This window comes from Lynx rufus, unplaced genomic scaffold (genome assembly GCF_022079265.1).
Source record: "Lynx rufus isolate CCGP_SWC_20201006 ecotype Redwood Valley unplaced genomic scaffold, mLynRuf1.p SCAF_8, whole genome shotgun sequence".
NCBI lineage: Eukaryota > Metazoa > Chordata > Mammalia > Carnivora > Felidae > Lynx > Lynx rufus.
In genome coordinates, this window is record NW_025814896.1 from 82,600,154 (window position 1) to 82,616,109 (window position 15,956).

The window sequence follows — 15,956 nt, forward strand, 5'->3', positions numbered from 1 at the left end:
TGAAAAGCAAAGATGAAAGAGGCAACAGGCACGCTGGGACCCCAGATTGCCACACACGCTCAGAGCACAGTCCTCAGTAATCAAACGGCTGACCACCATGACAAGTATGGTGTTAGGAAATGGTAGTGTCCCCACACAACGTGCCTTCTGCATCAAGATGCCCCAGCTTTGCCTTGCGGCTCAACCTGAAACAACACACTGAGTGGAGACGTGGATTTTAGCCTTGCCCACTGTTGTGCTAAGCCACAGCTAATGTTTGTGGACTTCTTTTTTGAATGTCCTGGAACTAAGTACTTTACCTGTATGGACTCATTTAATCACCACCATCGCGTGAAATCAGCTCGGTCATTACCCTCATCTTCTAGATGAGAAAGCCGAGGCACAGGGAGATTTGGGAGCTTGCCCAAGGTTACAGTCTACGAATGGCGGCGCCAGGATTCAAACTCAGGCAGTCTGGTTGCTGACCAAACTCTGAACCCCAAAGCCGTAAGCTGTGTCTTGCATTAGACAATAATCACCTTCTCTCTCTGCGTCTCAGCTTTCATATCTGTAAAATGGGGCCTTTTCGCCACAAGAGCCATGTCTAAGCCTCCTCCCAGGTCTTAAACTCTGTGAAGACGTCCACTCTTGTGTGACTTTGCTGACTGTTCTGCCTTCTCGGGCCCTTGCAGCCCCACCCCCAGCACCCGGTACCCTTGAGACTCCTGCCCCTGAAACCTGTACTGTATCCAGTCTACATAAGCCTTTGAGCACAGGGACAGTGCCCTGCCCCACTACGGGGCCCCAGCTATGATCAGACACCATCCTAAGCATTACATGGTTTGCATAGACCAGGGTTCGGCAAACTTTTTCTGTTAAGGGCCAAATATTTAAATTTTGAGAGCCATGTGGTATGGTATGGTCTTGTGCCGTTGTACAGGACAGCAGCCACAGACAATACACAAATAAATAAATGCGGTTGACTTCCAACAAGAGTTTACCTGAACAGGCAGTGGGCAGGATTTGGCCCAAGGGCCGTGGTCGGCTGACCTCTGGCAGAGATGAACATCACAAGGTCACAGAACAGCAGAAAGTAGTGGAGGGAACAGAGGGTGCAGAGCTAACCTAAGACAGGGCAGGACTTGCTAAGAGCATTTACAGAGGTCTGCAGAGCCCCCGGCAAAGGAAGAGGTTGGCTCTGAGTCAGGAGATGCAGAGAAAGCTTCCTGGACAGGCTCCTGAGCTTGGCCTTGGAATGACGGGTAGAATTTCTACAAGCAGAATAGGGACACAAGCAAAGGCACACGTTGTGCTGGGAATGGGGGCATCCAGAGGGTTGGGATGGGAGCGGCCCTGGGACTCAGACAAAGAAGATGGAGTTCTGTGCTTCTCCCATATGGTAGAGAAGAGAACAATAGGGCTTTTCTCTTCTTTTAATCCAACAGAAATCTTGAGTGCCTACTATGTGCTAGGCACGACTGTGGGCATGAGGATAGACCATGCTCGTAATTTGCGTTTTCATTGCACCGTTAACATTTTCGAAGATTTAGGAGCTACGACTTTATCTTGCCCTCACAAGCTCGGAGAGAGTGAGTGATTTGCCCAAGTTCTACCTCTAATTAATAACAGATGCTCGTATTCCAGAGACAAACCACTCTACCGAGCAACAGATTCTTATTTCTAGCTGCCTAATGAGTATCTCCACCGGAATGTCTGGAAAGAGCTCACCCTGCCTGTTCCTCTCTCCTACAGGAGTTTGCTAGGGCTGCCCTAGCAAAGTACCACAGACCGAGAGGCTGCAACCACAGAAATGTATTGTTGCGCGGGCTGGAAGTCAGAGATCCAGGTGTGGGCTGGGCTGGTTCCTCCTGAGGGCTGTGGGGGAGGATCTGCTCCGCGCCTGTTCCCTAGCTTCTCGTGCTTTGCTGGCAGGCTTTGGTGTTCCTTGTAGGCCGATCTCTGCCTTCATCTTCACATGGTGTCCTCCCTATGTGCTTGTCTGTGTCAAGATCTCCCCCTTTTTCTAATAAGGCCACTAGTCAAATTGGGTTAGGGCCCACCCTAATAGCCTCATTTTAATTTGATTATTTCTGTTGAAGACCCTATTTCCGAATTAAGGTCACACTCTGAGGTACTGGGGGGATTAGGACTTCAACACATTTTTTGGAGCACACAATTCAACCCATATCACCTCCCCAACACCAACCCCCCCCCCAAATATTCCACTGCTGGTTGAATGGAACCCTCATTATACAGGCCCCTCGTATCTAGCTCCATTTGCTCACCAGCTGGTATGGTGACCCAGAATTGCCTGGGCCAGGCAAGGCTGGACCCCATGACTCCCATCACAGGTGGCCCAAGGAGCTGGCACAGGATCTCCTCCATGAGCCTCTGGAAGAGGAGGGAAGGCCAGATTGTGTAAACTGGGGATGGGAGGAAGGGGCACCGCTGGAGGACGTGGAACACATTCACGAACCACTGGTGCTTTGTAACGTCAACTGTAGCAGCAAGGGTGTTAGAGAAACCACTGTGGTGGTTACAGTAGATAGGAAGCTAGATAGGAAACAGCTGCAGGCAGGGAGGGGAGAGGGCCAGGGTTTGGGGAAACTGTGGTAGGGATGGAGAGCAGGAGGCAGGAGAGCTCGGACATCGGGGGACAGAGTGGCTGGCACTGGAGAGAGGCCCGAAGGGAAAGGATCAGCCCCCCGTAGGGAAAGGATCAGCCCCCCGTGGGGAAACACGGTGAGTGTGAGATGGCAAAGGTTGGCACATACTTAACTCCAGAGCTCGGGAGAGAGGCAGGAGCTGGAAACGAGTTTTCAGAGTCATGAGCGGATTAGGTCCCCCTGGGAGAGAGACAGCTGGGGGAGAGAAGGGAGAATAGGGAGGTTGAGAAGAGCCCAAGAGGCAGGGAGAGAACCAGGAGGGAAATGTGCTCCTGGGGCTGAGAAGGTGTGAGAAAGTCAACGGCCCCAACTCTGACACAGGCCGAGGGGGGGGCTGTGCCTCAACACAAGCAAATTGTGACGAACCAACGAGCTGGTTGCGCTCCAGTCAGAAGGAAACTGCGAACACGCCTCTCTCATCTTTTAACTGTTTATTGTATAATATAAAACTACAAAAGTAAGACTGCTCATTTCCATGTACATTTAATCTGTCCAATTGTTTAGATTACAGCCCAAACCTACACGTGAATACAGCTATCTGGGTTCCGATGTAACGTCTGTAATATTGCATAGAAAAGGCACAGCTCTCAGGTCTGTGGGGGAAAGGTTACACCTCCTTTTTGACAAAAGCCTTCCTCAAAAACCATGCACCAAACATGTCACTATGTACATCTTTTCCAAAAGCTTGTTTGCTTGTATGGACTGCACTTCTCTTCCAAACTTGGTATCCCCAAAAGACATCCAACATTTTTATTGGCTTTGTCTGCAATAGCATTTGATCCTGGCTAATTTTCAAGAACCATTTAGACTCACCCTTAAGAAGCACTGAGAACAATTGTACACAAGCAGGACGCACACACCTCACTGCCTTCGGCAGTCGCAGGAAGTTAACCATTTGCAGCCAGAACAAGTTAAATATGCTCTTTTCAATATTCTCAGAAAATGGAGAAAGGTCCAATTTGTAACAGCAAGGTTTTGAAACTAAGACAATTCATATAGCGGGTAACAATCGCTGCACAAAGTAGAGTCTTTTTTTTTTTTTTTACATCTGTCATTTAAGAAGGCTGCCCTGCAGTATTCATAATTCATTGTTTACCACAAAGGTGGTTGATAAATTTAAGCTTTAAAAACGATCTGTAAGATGATACTTTGGCTCTTTGGAGCTTATGTATTCAAGAAATTTTCCTTGATTGACCTCAGGGCAGTTGGGATATTCCACGGGGATATGGCAATAAAAGCTCAATTGATAAAGACACTCGAGGTGCAGTGGAGGCTCTGGCCAGTTCCCACCCTTTGGTGTGAACGAGGGTGTCGGTGTGATTGCCCCTTCTGTCAGGAAGAGAAAGTGTTACTAAAAAAAGTTTTAAAAATATCAACCCTTTGATGCTTGATTTTCTTAAAAATTTGGAGGTATTGAAACATTCCTCATCCATACCTTTTGCATATTTCAAATAGACCTAGATGAGAGAAGAGGAGAAAACTGAATGTGGGCTGAGCATACACGATGAGAAGACCCAGGGGTCTGGCTCGGACCCCCTCTGAATACAGATTGACATTCCTACAAGAGAATACATTCCTACCATACATTCTGCACATGTTACGATCCAGATGTTGTTAGAGCTCCACAGTAAAATAAATATATTTACATGGAAAAAAAAAAGGAATAAATAACTTATGAAAAAAAATCACTTCAAATTCAAAGCTCTTATTATTCTGCTCTCATCTTGTCACTTCATTGCACATCACTGTCAATAATTTTCCTCTCCCAGCCCCACCCAGCACGTCTTTCCCGTAAAAGCACCTCCAACCACCTGCCTGACTCTGAATGCCACGCGATGTCCTTTAGAAAGGGGGAAGGCGCTGCTGCCCCGTGGCATCTGGAAGCACATCCCACACTCAAGACGGGGACTTGGAGATCACACCCAGGCCCGCGTGCTTCCCCGCTGGGACACCGCCTTGTGAAAATAAGACTAAGATAACTTGAACACTCGATGGTTTTGTTCTTTTAGAAACGGGCCACCGATTTCCCATGTCTTCCTCAGCAGACCTTCAATGTCAAGCCTTTGTGGCAAGGGTGTCCAGAGTTAAAAAGCATTTGCCCGCTGTTGTTGGGGGTTTTCTGTTTTGGTTTTGAAGCCCAGCCTTACAAATATGAGAGAGTCAGAGAACCATGTTTGGGCAACACTTTGCTGTGCTTATTTGAACTGTTGCCCAACATATGGGATTTGTTTAAACACACGATTTGCTAATCCAACCAAAGTACAGTTGTTGTAAGTTACTGTAAATCAGTTTTTAACAATGGCAAATCAACCGCCTTCCCCTGTTATTGTTCAGAATAATCAACACTATTGTGTCTGTATACGTGTGTGTATGTGTGCGGCATGTGGCGAGCCCGCCGGGTCCTCCCGTTATCGAAAGCATGGCGTCTGGGCTGACTTGTTCTCCACAGGAAAAGGAAGCTCTTAAAATGGACAGGCACGGTGACACCGGAAGCGTCTACAACAACCCTCACCTTAACTCTATGGTCCCCGGTCCTATCAAAGGAGATGACGCGTCTGCAGCAGTAAGAAGTGTCCAGGCAGAGGTTGCTCGTAGGAGAACAAGTGCAATTTGATCTGTTTCTCACTGCTCTACTGAGTTGACAATTAGCCTTTAAAAACACATTCAAGTGGGGGAAAAGTAAATTCGAATACAGAAAAGTTTAATCATATCATACAGAAATCGTTTGCTTAGACGAGCAGTTCCTTCATCACAAATGTGTTTGCTTTGCCATGTGCATTATAAAAATAAAACTATCTATGGCTTGTTTAAAGTGCCATTTTATAAAGCTGTCTTTTTTTAATTGGCCAGAAGGACTCAATTTTTATCCATGGCAAGAAGTGAGCAGAACTGGTGACTGAATATTGACAAATGACCAACAACAAAGACAACAACAACAACACAAATCCCATAATTTAAAAATTCTTAAATAAATATAAAAGTTATTCCTAAAGAAGCCATCTGCATTTCAACAATATAGGTTGTAACCAGCTAAAGTACCATTGGAAGAAAGAAAAAAACTGAAACGAAAAGGCCATCAACAATTTCGGCAACAAGCATGATACACTGCAAGTGTTTTAAAATTAAATGTACACCACTAGGAATAAAGAGCGACTTCTCAAGTGTTCCGGGTGGGGGCGGGGGGAGGGGGTGGCAGGGAGGCAAGGGGAAGGAGGAGAAACATGCATAGAAAGTCCTGTCTGTGTTATTTGGGTAAAACAGCCTTGTAAAAGTGTAGTTAAAGCAGTTGATTCAAGGAAGCAACCAGATTGGAAGCTGTGACATAATGGTACCAACTCCAGGTTCTAGAGCCACGGCTGTTACAAGACAGCATCCCCAGGCTGGGCAGAGGTGAGCGGAGCTCGCTGTGGTGATCATGAAGATGACATTTTCAGCACTTAGCAACAGAGGGAACAAAAGCTCTAGGGAAGGGAAGCTGGAAAAGACAACTGAGCAACACGGTGGATGCCTTCTGGGGGTAGTTTCTTCCTTACGAGCCCTAAGCATCTGCAATAGGGTTTCGTTCCACAAAGAGGTTGGTTAATTTTCAGAAAATTTTGTTCTCATGTAAAATTTCAGGTCATCGTAAAAATTACGCCAAAAGGGAAAGAGTTGGGGTTTTGTTTAAAAAAATAAAAACAATTAAAAGCACAAACTTGGCATAAATACAGTGAGTATTCGGTAGGCTTCCCCTCAAGAGAGGGAGCTAAAGAGAACCATCACTTCAACCCCCCAGCTCCGTGGCCATCTCCCGCCAACTGCTTAATGCAAGTTTGATGAGCAGACGCGGCTCTGGCTTTGGAAGTCACAGTGCTGGCGGGTGTTCATGCCAGGGGGTTGGTGCCTGTGAAATTTGGGTGTGATATTGCCTGGCCCTTTCTGAAAGCAGTGTGTGTGTGTGTGTGTGTGTGTGTGTGTGTGTGTGTTTGCATTTGGGGACATCAACTGCGGATTACTTTGACCCAATTTTCTCTTTGCACCAAACACATATAAAACATTACAACTCTATAAAAGTACAAGTGCAACTTGTACATCTGAAGTTTGCAGGAACTATGTGAGCAAATCCTATCAAAATAGCTATCTCATATGTATAAACAGCATTTGTTTTTAGAAAAACAATATCATAAACTGCAGAATCTGTACAAAAATATAAAATAAATTTGGGCAGCAGTTTCTAAACAGCCATGTAAATGCAACACTTAGGAGGAGTAGTTAATGCCTCTAAAAAGGCTGAATTGCCAAGTCAACCTATACAGGGCGAAAATGCCAGAAAAGGTACTGAGATTATCTAAATAATATATATATATATTTTCTCTTTTTACCTCTTGCAATAAAACTTATAGAAAAAATAGACAATATGCACATGCAATTTACAGCTTTTCCAACTTATTCCTTGTGCTTCACTTGAACTGTTTATTTCTGTCATTCAGCATAACCACATTGTCTTCAAAAGCATTCTTTCCTATTCCAGGGCAGTAGGTCTCCGAGGACCACTCAAAAAAAAAAAAAAAGCATATTAAAAGTGGTCAGACGTGGATGAAGGCACTCCAACTCTGCTCAAAGCAAAAACTAGTGTGATCCTTTTGTAAAACGATCTTTTCCTCTGAAAAAGGCAAGCAAGGGTGCATGCACAGTGCGGAGAGCTGTGGGGTGCAGGGACACTCGCAGGGTCTGGGCGGCACGGGCGCCGGGCCGGGGCTCTTAGGACCCGACCAGCACCTCCATGATGTGGTCCAGCTCCGTGAGGTCCATTTTGAAAGGCTGACTCGGGGCGACCGGCTGACTGCTGTAAGGGGCCAGAGTCTTGAGGAGGTCGTCGGCCGACACCGGGGCCATCTTCGAGGCCGGCCCCGAGGCAGACGTGCAGGGGTCGAAGTCGTACATGGACGTGTCGATGTCGGCAAACAGGATGTCGTCCAGGGTCAAGTCTGTCAGAAACCCCGTGGACGTCGTGATTTCGAAGTTCCCGGGCAGAGAGTCCATCAGCTTCGGGTCTTCGGGTTTCGGGCCGCCCGGCGCGCCGGAGCCCCCTCGGGAGCTGTCGGGCGCTGCGGCTGCGGCCCCGGGGGAGGTAGACGTGGGACAGAGCTCCTCGATCTCGTCCAGGGCGGAGGAGAAGCTGTCCTTCTCCGGCGGGGGCGCTGGGGCCGACAGTCTGGCGGCAGCCGCGGGCGGCGCGGCCGGGGAAGTGCAAAACGTGTCGTCGGCGTCGTCCTCGAGCAGCGAGGCGGGCGTGAGGCAGGCGTCCAGCGGCGTAGTGCTCCCGAGGTCGCAGGCGTGCGCGGGCGGGGGCGCGGGGGCGCTGAGGGCAGGCGGCGCCGCCTCCCGGTAGCTGTCGCTCAGCGAGTCGGGCGGGGGAGAGGCGGTGGCGGCGGCGGCGGCGGCGGCGGCAGCGGCGGAGGCGAACACCGGCCTCAGGCTGCCTTCCTGTTTGAGCTCCTCCTGGATCCGCCGCAACATGTTGTTGATCAGAACGGTCTTTTGCAAGCTGGGCTCGGTGAGGGGCCTGTGGTTATAGAGTTTCATAAGGGAAATGTTGAAGATAGTCTGGCGCTGTAAGGTGTAAGACACCTTGGATGGCCCATCGGAGGGAGACAGGATTTTGCCTTCCAGCCCATCTTCATGCTCGTCAAACTTCCGTTTTTCTCCTTTACCCAACATATATCTGCGAAGGAGAAAGGAAGGAAATGGAATCAATGACACGAAAACTAACTTCGACCCTGCAAAAGACGCTGATTCGGAGGTCGGGCCTGGGACTCCGGTTCCTTGCCCAAGGTTACGTAGAAGAGTCGGATTAACTGGGGAGAAGATCTTTCGGAATACGAGAGTATTGGGAAATCTACCTTTGTATGCTGGTGGAGCAATTTTTATCACTAGGTAGTCTGGTGAATGTATTTCTTGAGAAATGTGTACGACACAGACAAGTTAAACGTTACCATGGAAACCATCATTTTGACTTTCTCCACTCGTGCGCTTGCGTTCGCTTGCCTAACATTACCATGCAGGTTCAATTTCCCTCCCCTAAACAGATTTATTTTTAAAGCCCAAGAAAACACTTACAATGCTAGGACCTAACAGATAAAGGTGTCACAGATTACATCTCGAACACATCTTGAACGATTAAAAGAACCAAGCTGGAGAAGGGGGATGGGGGGGGAGGGATGTACAATTTTGGTAGAACCTTGTGTGCTTTCAAAATGCCTTTTCCTTCCTCATTATGCATAGAGACACTCTGCCTGTTTGGTGACATGTGGTGAAGCACTTGGCCTGTGTTAAACGACCACAGCGATGGAGCCTCCACTGCTTTTCAGCCTAGAATAAAGTGGAGGAATGTGGTTTTCCCAGTCCAAGTTCCTTGGCTCACTTTGATTGCATACAGTTACGTCTGAATGCAACTGGGACGAGTTTGAAAGTACTTTGTTCTGATTATAAGCATTGCTGTTTGAGGACGTGAGACACTTCATAACAAAATACCTACTGTGATTCCAGAGATACATACGTATTTCAAAAAACCCCAACCACCTGACATCTCAGACCTTGAGCATCTGGGAATGGCTTGGCTCTGAACTGCTGCCCCGCCTCACCTGAGGCTCACAGCCTAGGCAGGCTCCTCGCCTGCCCCCGCCTTAGTGAAGACCCCCCTCAGCTAGCTGCGTCTACTGGAGAGGGGTCCTTCCTTTCGGAACTTCTGCCATCTAAATAGAACGATTCCAAGTCCCCTGGCCTTTGCCTCACAGACCTCACTTTCGAACCATTTAATCAAGAAAGTTGTTCTCGTGCCATCCAGACCAGAAGACGTGGTTCCAACTAAGCCAGGCCGGTGCTTGCTTGCTCGCTCACCCTCTCTACAGCACCTACCCACAGGCGAGTGTTAATCCTCTCGTCTGTGCCACTCACTCTTTGATATCTTCACATACAAGCACTTTGTACTTCGCCAATGTTTTCTTCTAAAAGTGACCTGCCTTTTACTGGATTGCTTCAGTGGATTTTGATGGAGCCTCATTCAGTCCTTTAGATTTACTTGTTCTGCATCTATGCTGTCTTGGGCACTCTGCCCAAGAGTCCCATCTGGGAGTCCCACAGATGAATAAAGCCTGGTCTTCAAGGGGCTGAGTATCATCTCCTACACCTCATTATCATTTTGAATTGAGTCTCATCCTAAGGGAATAAGGCTAACCATAACAAAACTGCACAGATCTTCCTTGCAACACTTTGTTAAGGAAGGCCACGCTGCCCCCCCCCCCCCCCCCCCCCCCCGCCAAGATGGACAAACAACACGCAGGGGGTCACAGAGCCTGGTACACAAGTTCCACTGGGAGTGACTGCCTTCACATGCCTCGGTCTCTGGGAGAGAAAGATGGCCACGACCCGTCAATGTCAGAATCAGCCTGAGAACTTGTTAATGTTCATAAAGAATATACAGTTACTTATATGAAACGCCTTCCTTCATAAACATGAAGAAAATGGATGTCAATCACAAGGACCAAAGACCAGCCCACAATGTTCTCTGAGGGAAGGCAGATGTGACTTCTGTATCTAATACTCCCCATGACAAAAACCTTTCCTACTGTTCAGTACTAAAAAGTCTCATTTGTATATATACTTTGCATAGAACATTTCCTATCTAAAGTACCTGTGCTACTTAAATGTGAGTGTGCATCAGAGAGGTGATTTCACTTCACATTACAGGACACTTTCCCCTTTAGGCCTTAGAAGTGTTACTGGATGGCTGTGTTTTGCGACAGTTACACTATTGTATCTCCTTAAAATTTAAGCATTTAAATATTCATTTCTAGAAAAATTCCATTTTTGCCAAAGAGCTCACTGAGTGCATTTAATTTTCATATAAAGCTGTTAGATGGTCTATGTTGTAGGTTATAATGTAATCTCACCCAATACATGTGAATCTGTGTGAGAATACACAAATTCATACAAATACACTCTAAATGTGTGTTTCTCAAAGTGTAGTCTGTAGAAGGTGCCGGTCTGTGAACTGTTACTGGCCCACGATGAGTTAAACAGAGATACTGTATTATTTAGAAACGTTTACAGCAAATTTACAGAGTAATTGTATGTCTGTAAATCTAATTTCTAAAATGAGGCTTCTCCTTTGTTTTTGTATATATATATATATTTTTTTTTTGAGAGAGAGAGAGAGAGGGAGAGAGAGAGTGAGCTTGAGTGGGGGAGAGTGGCAGAAGGGCAGGAAGAGAGAGGGAAAGAGAGAATCTTAAGCAGACTCTACATGCAGCACAGAGCCCGTTGTGAGGTTTGATCTCACAATCATGAGATGATGACCTGAGCTGAAATCAAGAGTCAGACACTTAACTGAGTGAGCCGCCCAGGCTCAGTACTTTTATTCCATTTCTCTAGTAAGTATTTTTATGTTTTACTAGAGTAAAGGAAAGAACAAGCAAGATGGTCCTTCATCACAAAAAGTTTGAGAAGCACTTGAGAAGCACAAAAATGTAAACCAAATAAATAACTAGAAAAAAAATTAGTAACCTCACTGCCACTTGGAATTTTCTGGGGGAGAGGGAACAGGTAAGACATCCTTTTCTTTTAGTCATCATTATAGGACTGTCTTTTTAAAGAGTTGTTGCCAGGTTAACAATAGGACTTTTCAATAACTTTCTCAATAAGGATTATTTCTCTAGAAATAAACACTGGATCTGTGAAACTCGAATGTTTACCAAGCATGCAGCACCACAGGCATTTAGAGGAATTCCCACAGCTGAAGGAGATCGGTGGAGATGTTTTCAAAGAGATTTCAATGTGAGAAGCACTTAATTTCCAATTAGAATGAGCCAGCTGGTCATAGCTGTGTGATAATCCTAATGCTTCAGGGGCAGCCTGATAAGACGTTGTAATGCTGGAAGGGGAAGGAGGAGGCCACTTGTAAGCAAAATTTGTGGGCAGGATAGACAAATGGAAGCTTGGAGGCTTTTCAGATGTGTTAATAACCCATGATACAGTATGTCTCAAAGCAGGTTTGCCTTCATTTCTCTATAGCATTTTATGAGGCAAAACTGGCTGCACACACCCAAGTGAGATTGCAAAACACACACAATCCCCATCTGTAATCCTGATTCTATCTAAATCTTGCTAGAAAGGATAAAATGCAACATAATAGAATGGAGTCCGCATCTTCACTTAGAAACTTGAACTCTTAAAACCATGTTTTTAATTTTTTTATTTTTAAGAGCTAAAGTTTCTGCAGAGTTTGCTTAACACATTGTTTGAGTCAAGTCCTCCCACTGACCACGTTCAGAAGAGGCCTCCAACTCCTACAGGAGGGAGGTTTTGAGAACTCTCACTCTCAGTGCGGTGTTAACGACCACCTCCGGGAGCAGGGCACAGTTCAAAGAAGGAAAGACAAGCCACTCAAGAACCTGAGGGCAAAAAGCCAAATGGTGTCTCTGGGCCTGGGGCTCAGGCTGGCCAAAGCCAGGGTCAGCAGCTCCTGAGAAGCCTCGCTCCCCAGGCTCGCTAAGAAAACAACAATAGCTCTTTAAGCACGCTATTGGCGAAGCACATGACCTTTTAAAAGGCCTCACTGGGCTGCAGCTTGAAGACCAAGTAGTAGCTGGGGCTCATTAAGGGCTTCAAGGTAACACTTGAGAAGGGGGTGTTCTGCTGTTCCTGCCTGAAAGGCCCCGGCTGTGGAACAGGGACATCTACACCGGGACAGAAAGGAGGGGCTTGTGACAAGTGTGGCTTCTAGGCCATCCAGAGACCTGACACCCCTCTTTGTCTCCTCCCTTGGCTTGTGAAGACTTAAGCCCAACACACATGTCTTTTACCCAGTTTTGCAGCCAAAGATCCAAAAAGGGACCCTGAACCTCAGGGCTGGTTAGAGATCCCCGGATGCAGGAGGGGGGTGGTTGTTTCCTCCCTTTTCTGCCCCTCCAAGGAGCCTAAAGCCAACCATACCCACTCTTCTCTTGCATATTCGGTGGTTTCTGATACAAGGTTCCCGATAAAACACCCCCTTCCCAATAAACTTGCTAGAAACAAACTCCTAGCATCCTCATTTTTCTTAACATAAACTTTAACAAGTGTTAACTACAGCAAATTAAGTTTTAAAAATAAAGAACAAAACTCATGGGTAGCAATATAAATGAAAACCTCTCTTCCGGAGTTTTCCAAGAAATTTAATACTGAATACAACTCTATGGACCCAACTTGGCTCTCGGTGGCACGGCTTTCATCAGAAGGGACCCTGCCCTCAAAAGCTACAATCTGCTTGGGCAGATGATCAAAAGTAACACGGGGTCACTAAGACATTCCATAGGACCAGAAACACAGGGGCTGATATTACCTGACTACCTGGGGGTGTGCAATTTCAGATTCTGAGGGACTCCCATAGCAACGCATCAGAGAGGTTATTATAGGCTGGAGTGATCAGGGAAGACTTCTGGAGACAGGGTTTGAGATTTGTATTAAGATGGGATGGTCTCTTAATGCCTATTTCCTACTCCAGACGATAAGCCCCATGAGGGCACAGACGGTGTTTCATTCACCTCTGTATCCGGAGGACAGGGCAGTCCTCGCCACACACAAGATGCCCCACAAACGGTTGCTGACTGAATAGTAAATGCAATGAATGAGAAAAGACTGCGGGACAGCCAGGGAACTGTAAGACGGTGATGTGTGTGTCTTTGTCCCCGAGAGGGAGGATCTGAGAAAGAGGAGAATTGAACAGACCTCAGAGGTGAGAGCTGTACAGGGCGGGATGTGGGTCAGGAAACTTGGTGGGACTGAGACACATGGGGTGGGCAGGGAAGGCTTAGCTCAGAAAGCCGTCTAGTGAATGCCCGTCACACTTCTCCAACTTGGGCGAGTATCCCACTCACCTGGAGGGCTTGTTAACACAGAACGCCGATCCCCCTACCCCCAGGATTCTCATTCAGCAGGTCTAGTGTGGAGCCGGGGAATCTGCATTTCCGGGTTTCCAGGTTATGCTGGTCTGGGGACCCTAACTTCCTCTTTTCCGCATCCAGCCATTTCATGTGTAAGCCTGTGGATATTTTTATCTAATTTTACTCCCAATAGGGAGTCTAAAGGTCTTCCCTATTTGTGTCTAAGCAAGTAAGGAAAAAAGGAAATGAACAGCGTTTTTGCGATGGCAACTGACAACTGACATTAAAAAAAAAAAAAAACAGACTATATGCAGAATTAAGGTGCCTTCGATTCAATTTTAATGGTAAAGCCCAGCTTCTCAGACTGATATATCACATCCCACTGGCTAGCAGGACCCAGATTCTTCTTGCCTGATCTTAGAGTGCATGGCAGTGAGGCCTTAAGCCCAGCATCCAAAGAAGGAACTGAAATAGTACCTATGTGTTAAAAGCCTAACATTTCATAGCTTTTATATTTTTAAGGCATTAAGGAAACAAAATGTAAAGTTAAAAAACAATCAGAAAGTTCTCTTTACTCAATGTTTTTCAACTTTTTAAAAGCGATGTCTTTAAAATGAACAAATGAACACTCCCCTTTAATGCTATTTGAACTGTCAAAAATAAATGTTCTATTTAAATTAAGAATATTAAGAAGAATTAAGAATAAATTAAGAATATTAAGTCTACTTTTGCAAACTACCACTTCTGTCGTCCTCCCCCCCCCCCCCCTTACTTTAACCTGCAGGGTCTCCAGAGCCCTCTGTGGCCTCCCACAGACAGGCCCACCGAGGGCAGTGATGCCCCTGTGGGTAGCATCCCTGCTGGGGCCCCTGGGGGCCTGAATGGGAAGCCTCCTCAGCCCACCATGGGGGCTGCCTTTCTGACTACGTACTGGTGAAAAAAGGATGAAAATCATTACTTAAAAATACCTCCACGCCAACTAGGTCATACACTGTGTCCATTTTTAAGAGCCTGTTCTGATTTCCTTTTGTACTAGTAAATAAAAACTAGAAGTCCAGTGTTATCCCATTCAGGAGCGTAGCAGGCCTCACCATTAAGTGACACATTGTTTTAAAAGGCAAGTAACAAGGCAGAACTAAGCTGTGGTATCTGCGGTCAGGAAAGGGTAGTTCCTTAGTGGGTCATGGCTTCTGGGGAGTCTGGTCACTGGCCTGCACACTTAGGATCTATGCATGTTTCTGTATGCATGCTAGACTTTACTAAAAATATATTTAAATTTATTTTTTATTTTTTTGATGTTTATTTATTTTTGAGACAGAGAGAAAGAGAGGGCGAGCGAGCAGGGGAGGGGCAGAGAGAGAGGGAGACACAGAATCCAAAGCAGCCTCCAGGCTCTATCAGCACGGAGCCTGATGTGGGGCTCGAACTCACGGACTGTGAGATCATGACCTGAGGGGAAGTTGGATGCTTAACTGTGCCATCCAGGCGCCCCATAATAAAAACATTTTTAAAAAATACTCGTTAGTAGCTCTCAAGGAAAAGGCTCCCAATTCAAAGGGGAGCTTTAGGAAGCCATCTCCCTAATCTCTGCGACTACATCTTCCTATGTGACTGCTGGTCGCTGAAGGGTACAGAAGTACCAGTGCTGACACTAAAACTCCTAAAAGTGAAAAAACATTTACAGTGATGCCAACAATTCAGAGCAATGGTTTGTCCTCATGGATCAACCTCCCTTGAAGAGAAAAAAAAAAAAAAAAAAGCTAAGAGAAGATGTGTGACAAGTGTCTTCAAAGAGCCTAGCAGGGGTGATTTCCTCATAGGACATCCTGTGCCACCAAAACCCACAGCCCTTTAAGTGGAAACACACACATTCTTCCAGTTTCTTATGGGGGTAGCAGCAAGGGCCCCTGGCAAAATTGTGTGTGTGTGTGAGACTTCCAAGACCCAGAGAGAGGCCGGCCGGAGAAATGGTTCTCAGACAGCCTCTGCAACATGGGATGGTCTCACTTCCCTTCTCAAGTCTACTTGCCTTAAGGTGCATTCTGGATCCTGTTTTTGAGGCGGTCCAAACGGAGAGCCTCCGGTCTTAAGAAAGGACTCCTCCCACCAGCCCCAGGGCAGAACTCTGAGAAATGGTGCTTCCACTGTCAAGAATGTCACACAGCAACTCCCAGGCAGGAAGGAAAAGCCTGATCCAACTTCAGTGGGGGGAAGCCACATTTGCTTAGACAACTTGCTACACTGTTAAAATATTACACCTTAAAAAACACACGGGACTCAGAAATCTGATAATGTCGGGGCTTTTAACACCCTCCCTGGCGCAAGTTAACAACAAAACACACCCGGAAAACACAAAGGCCACCCTGAAATGGACATAGTAGGTGGCGGTGCTGCCGAAACAGCTCACAGA

General features: G+C 46.6%; 1 protein-coding gene across 4 annotated transcripts in view; it reads right to left on the reverse strand.

The window, feature by feature from the left end:
* Nucleotides 1-3,061: 3,061 nt before the first annotated feature.
* SERTAD2 (SERTA domain containing 2) overlaps nt 3,062-15,956 on the reverse strand; it is a 117,271-nt gene continuing 104,376 nt past the window's right edge. For all 4 annotated transcript variants that reach the window (XM_047069247.1, XM_047069248.1, XM_047069246.1 and 1 more), the window contains exon 2: nt 3,062-8,349. In XM_047069247.1, the coding sequence (XP_046925203.1) occupies nt 7,386-8,345 (960 nt within the window). In that variant the 5' untranslated portion in view covers nt 8,346-8,349 and the 3' untranslated portion in view covers nt 3,062-7,385. The remainder of the gene's footprint in view (nt 8,350-15,956) is intronic.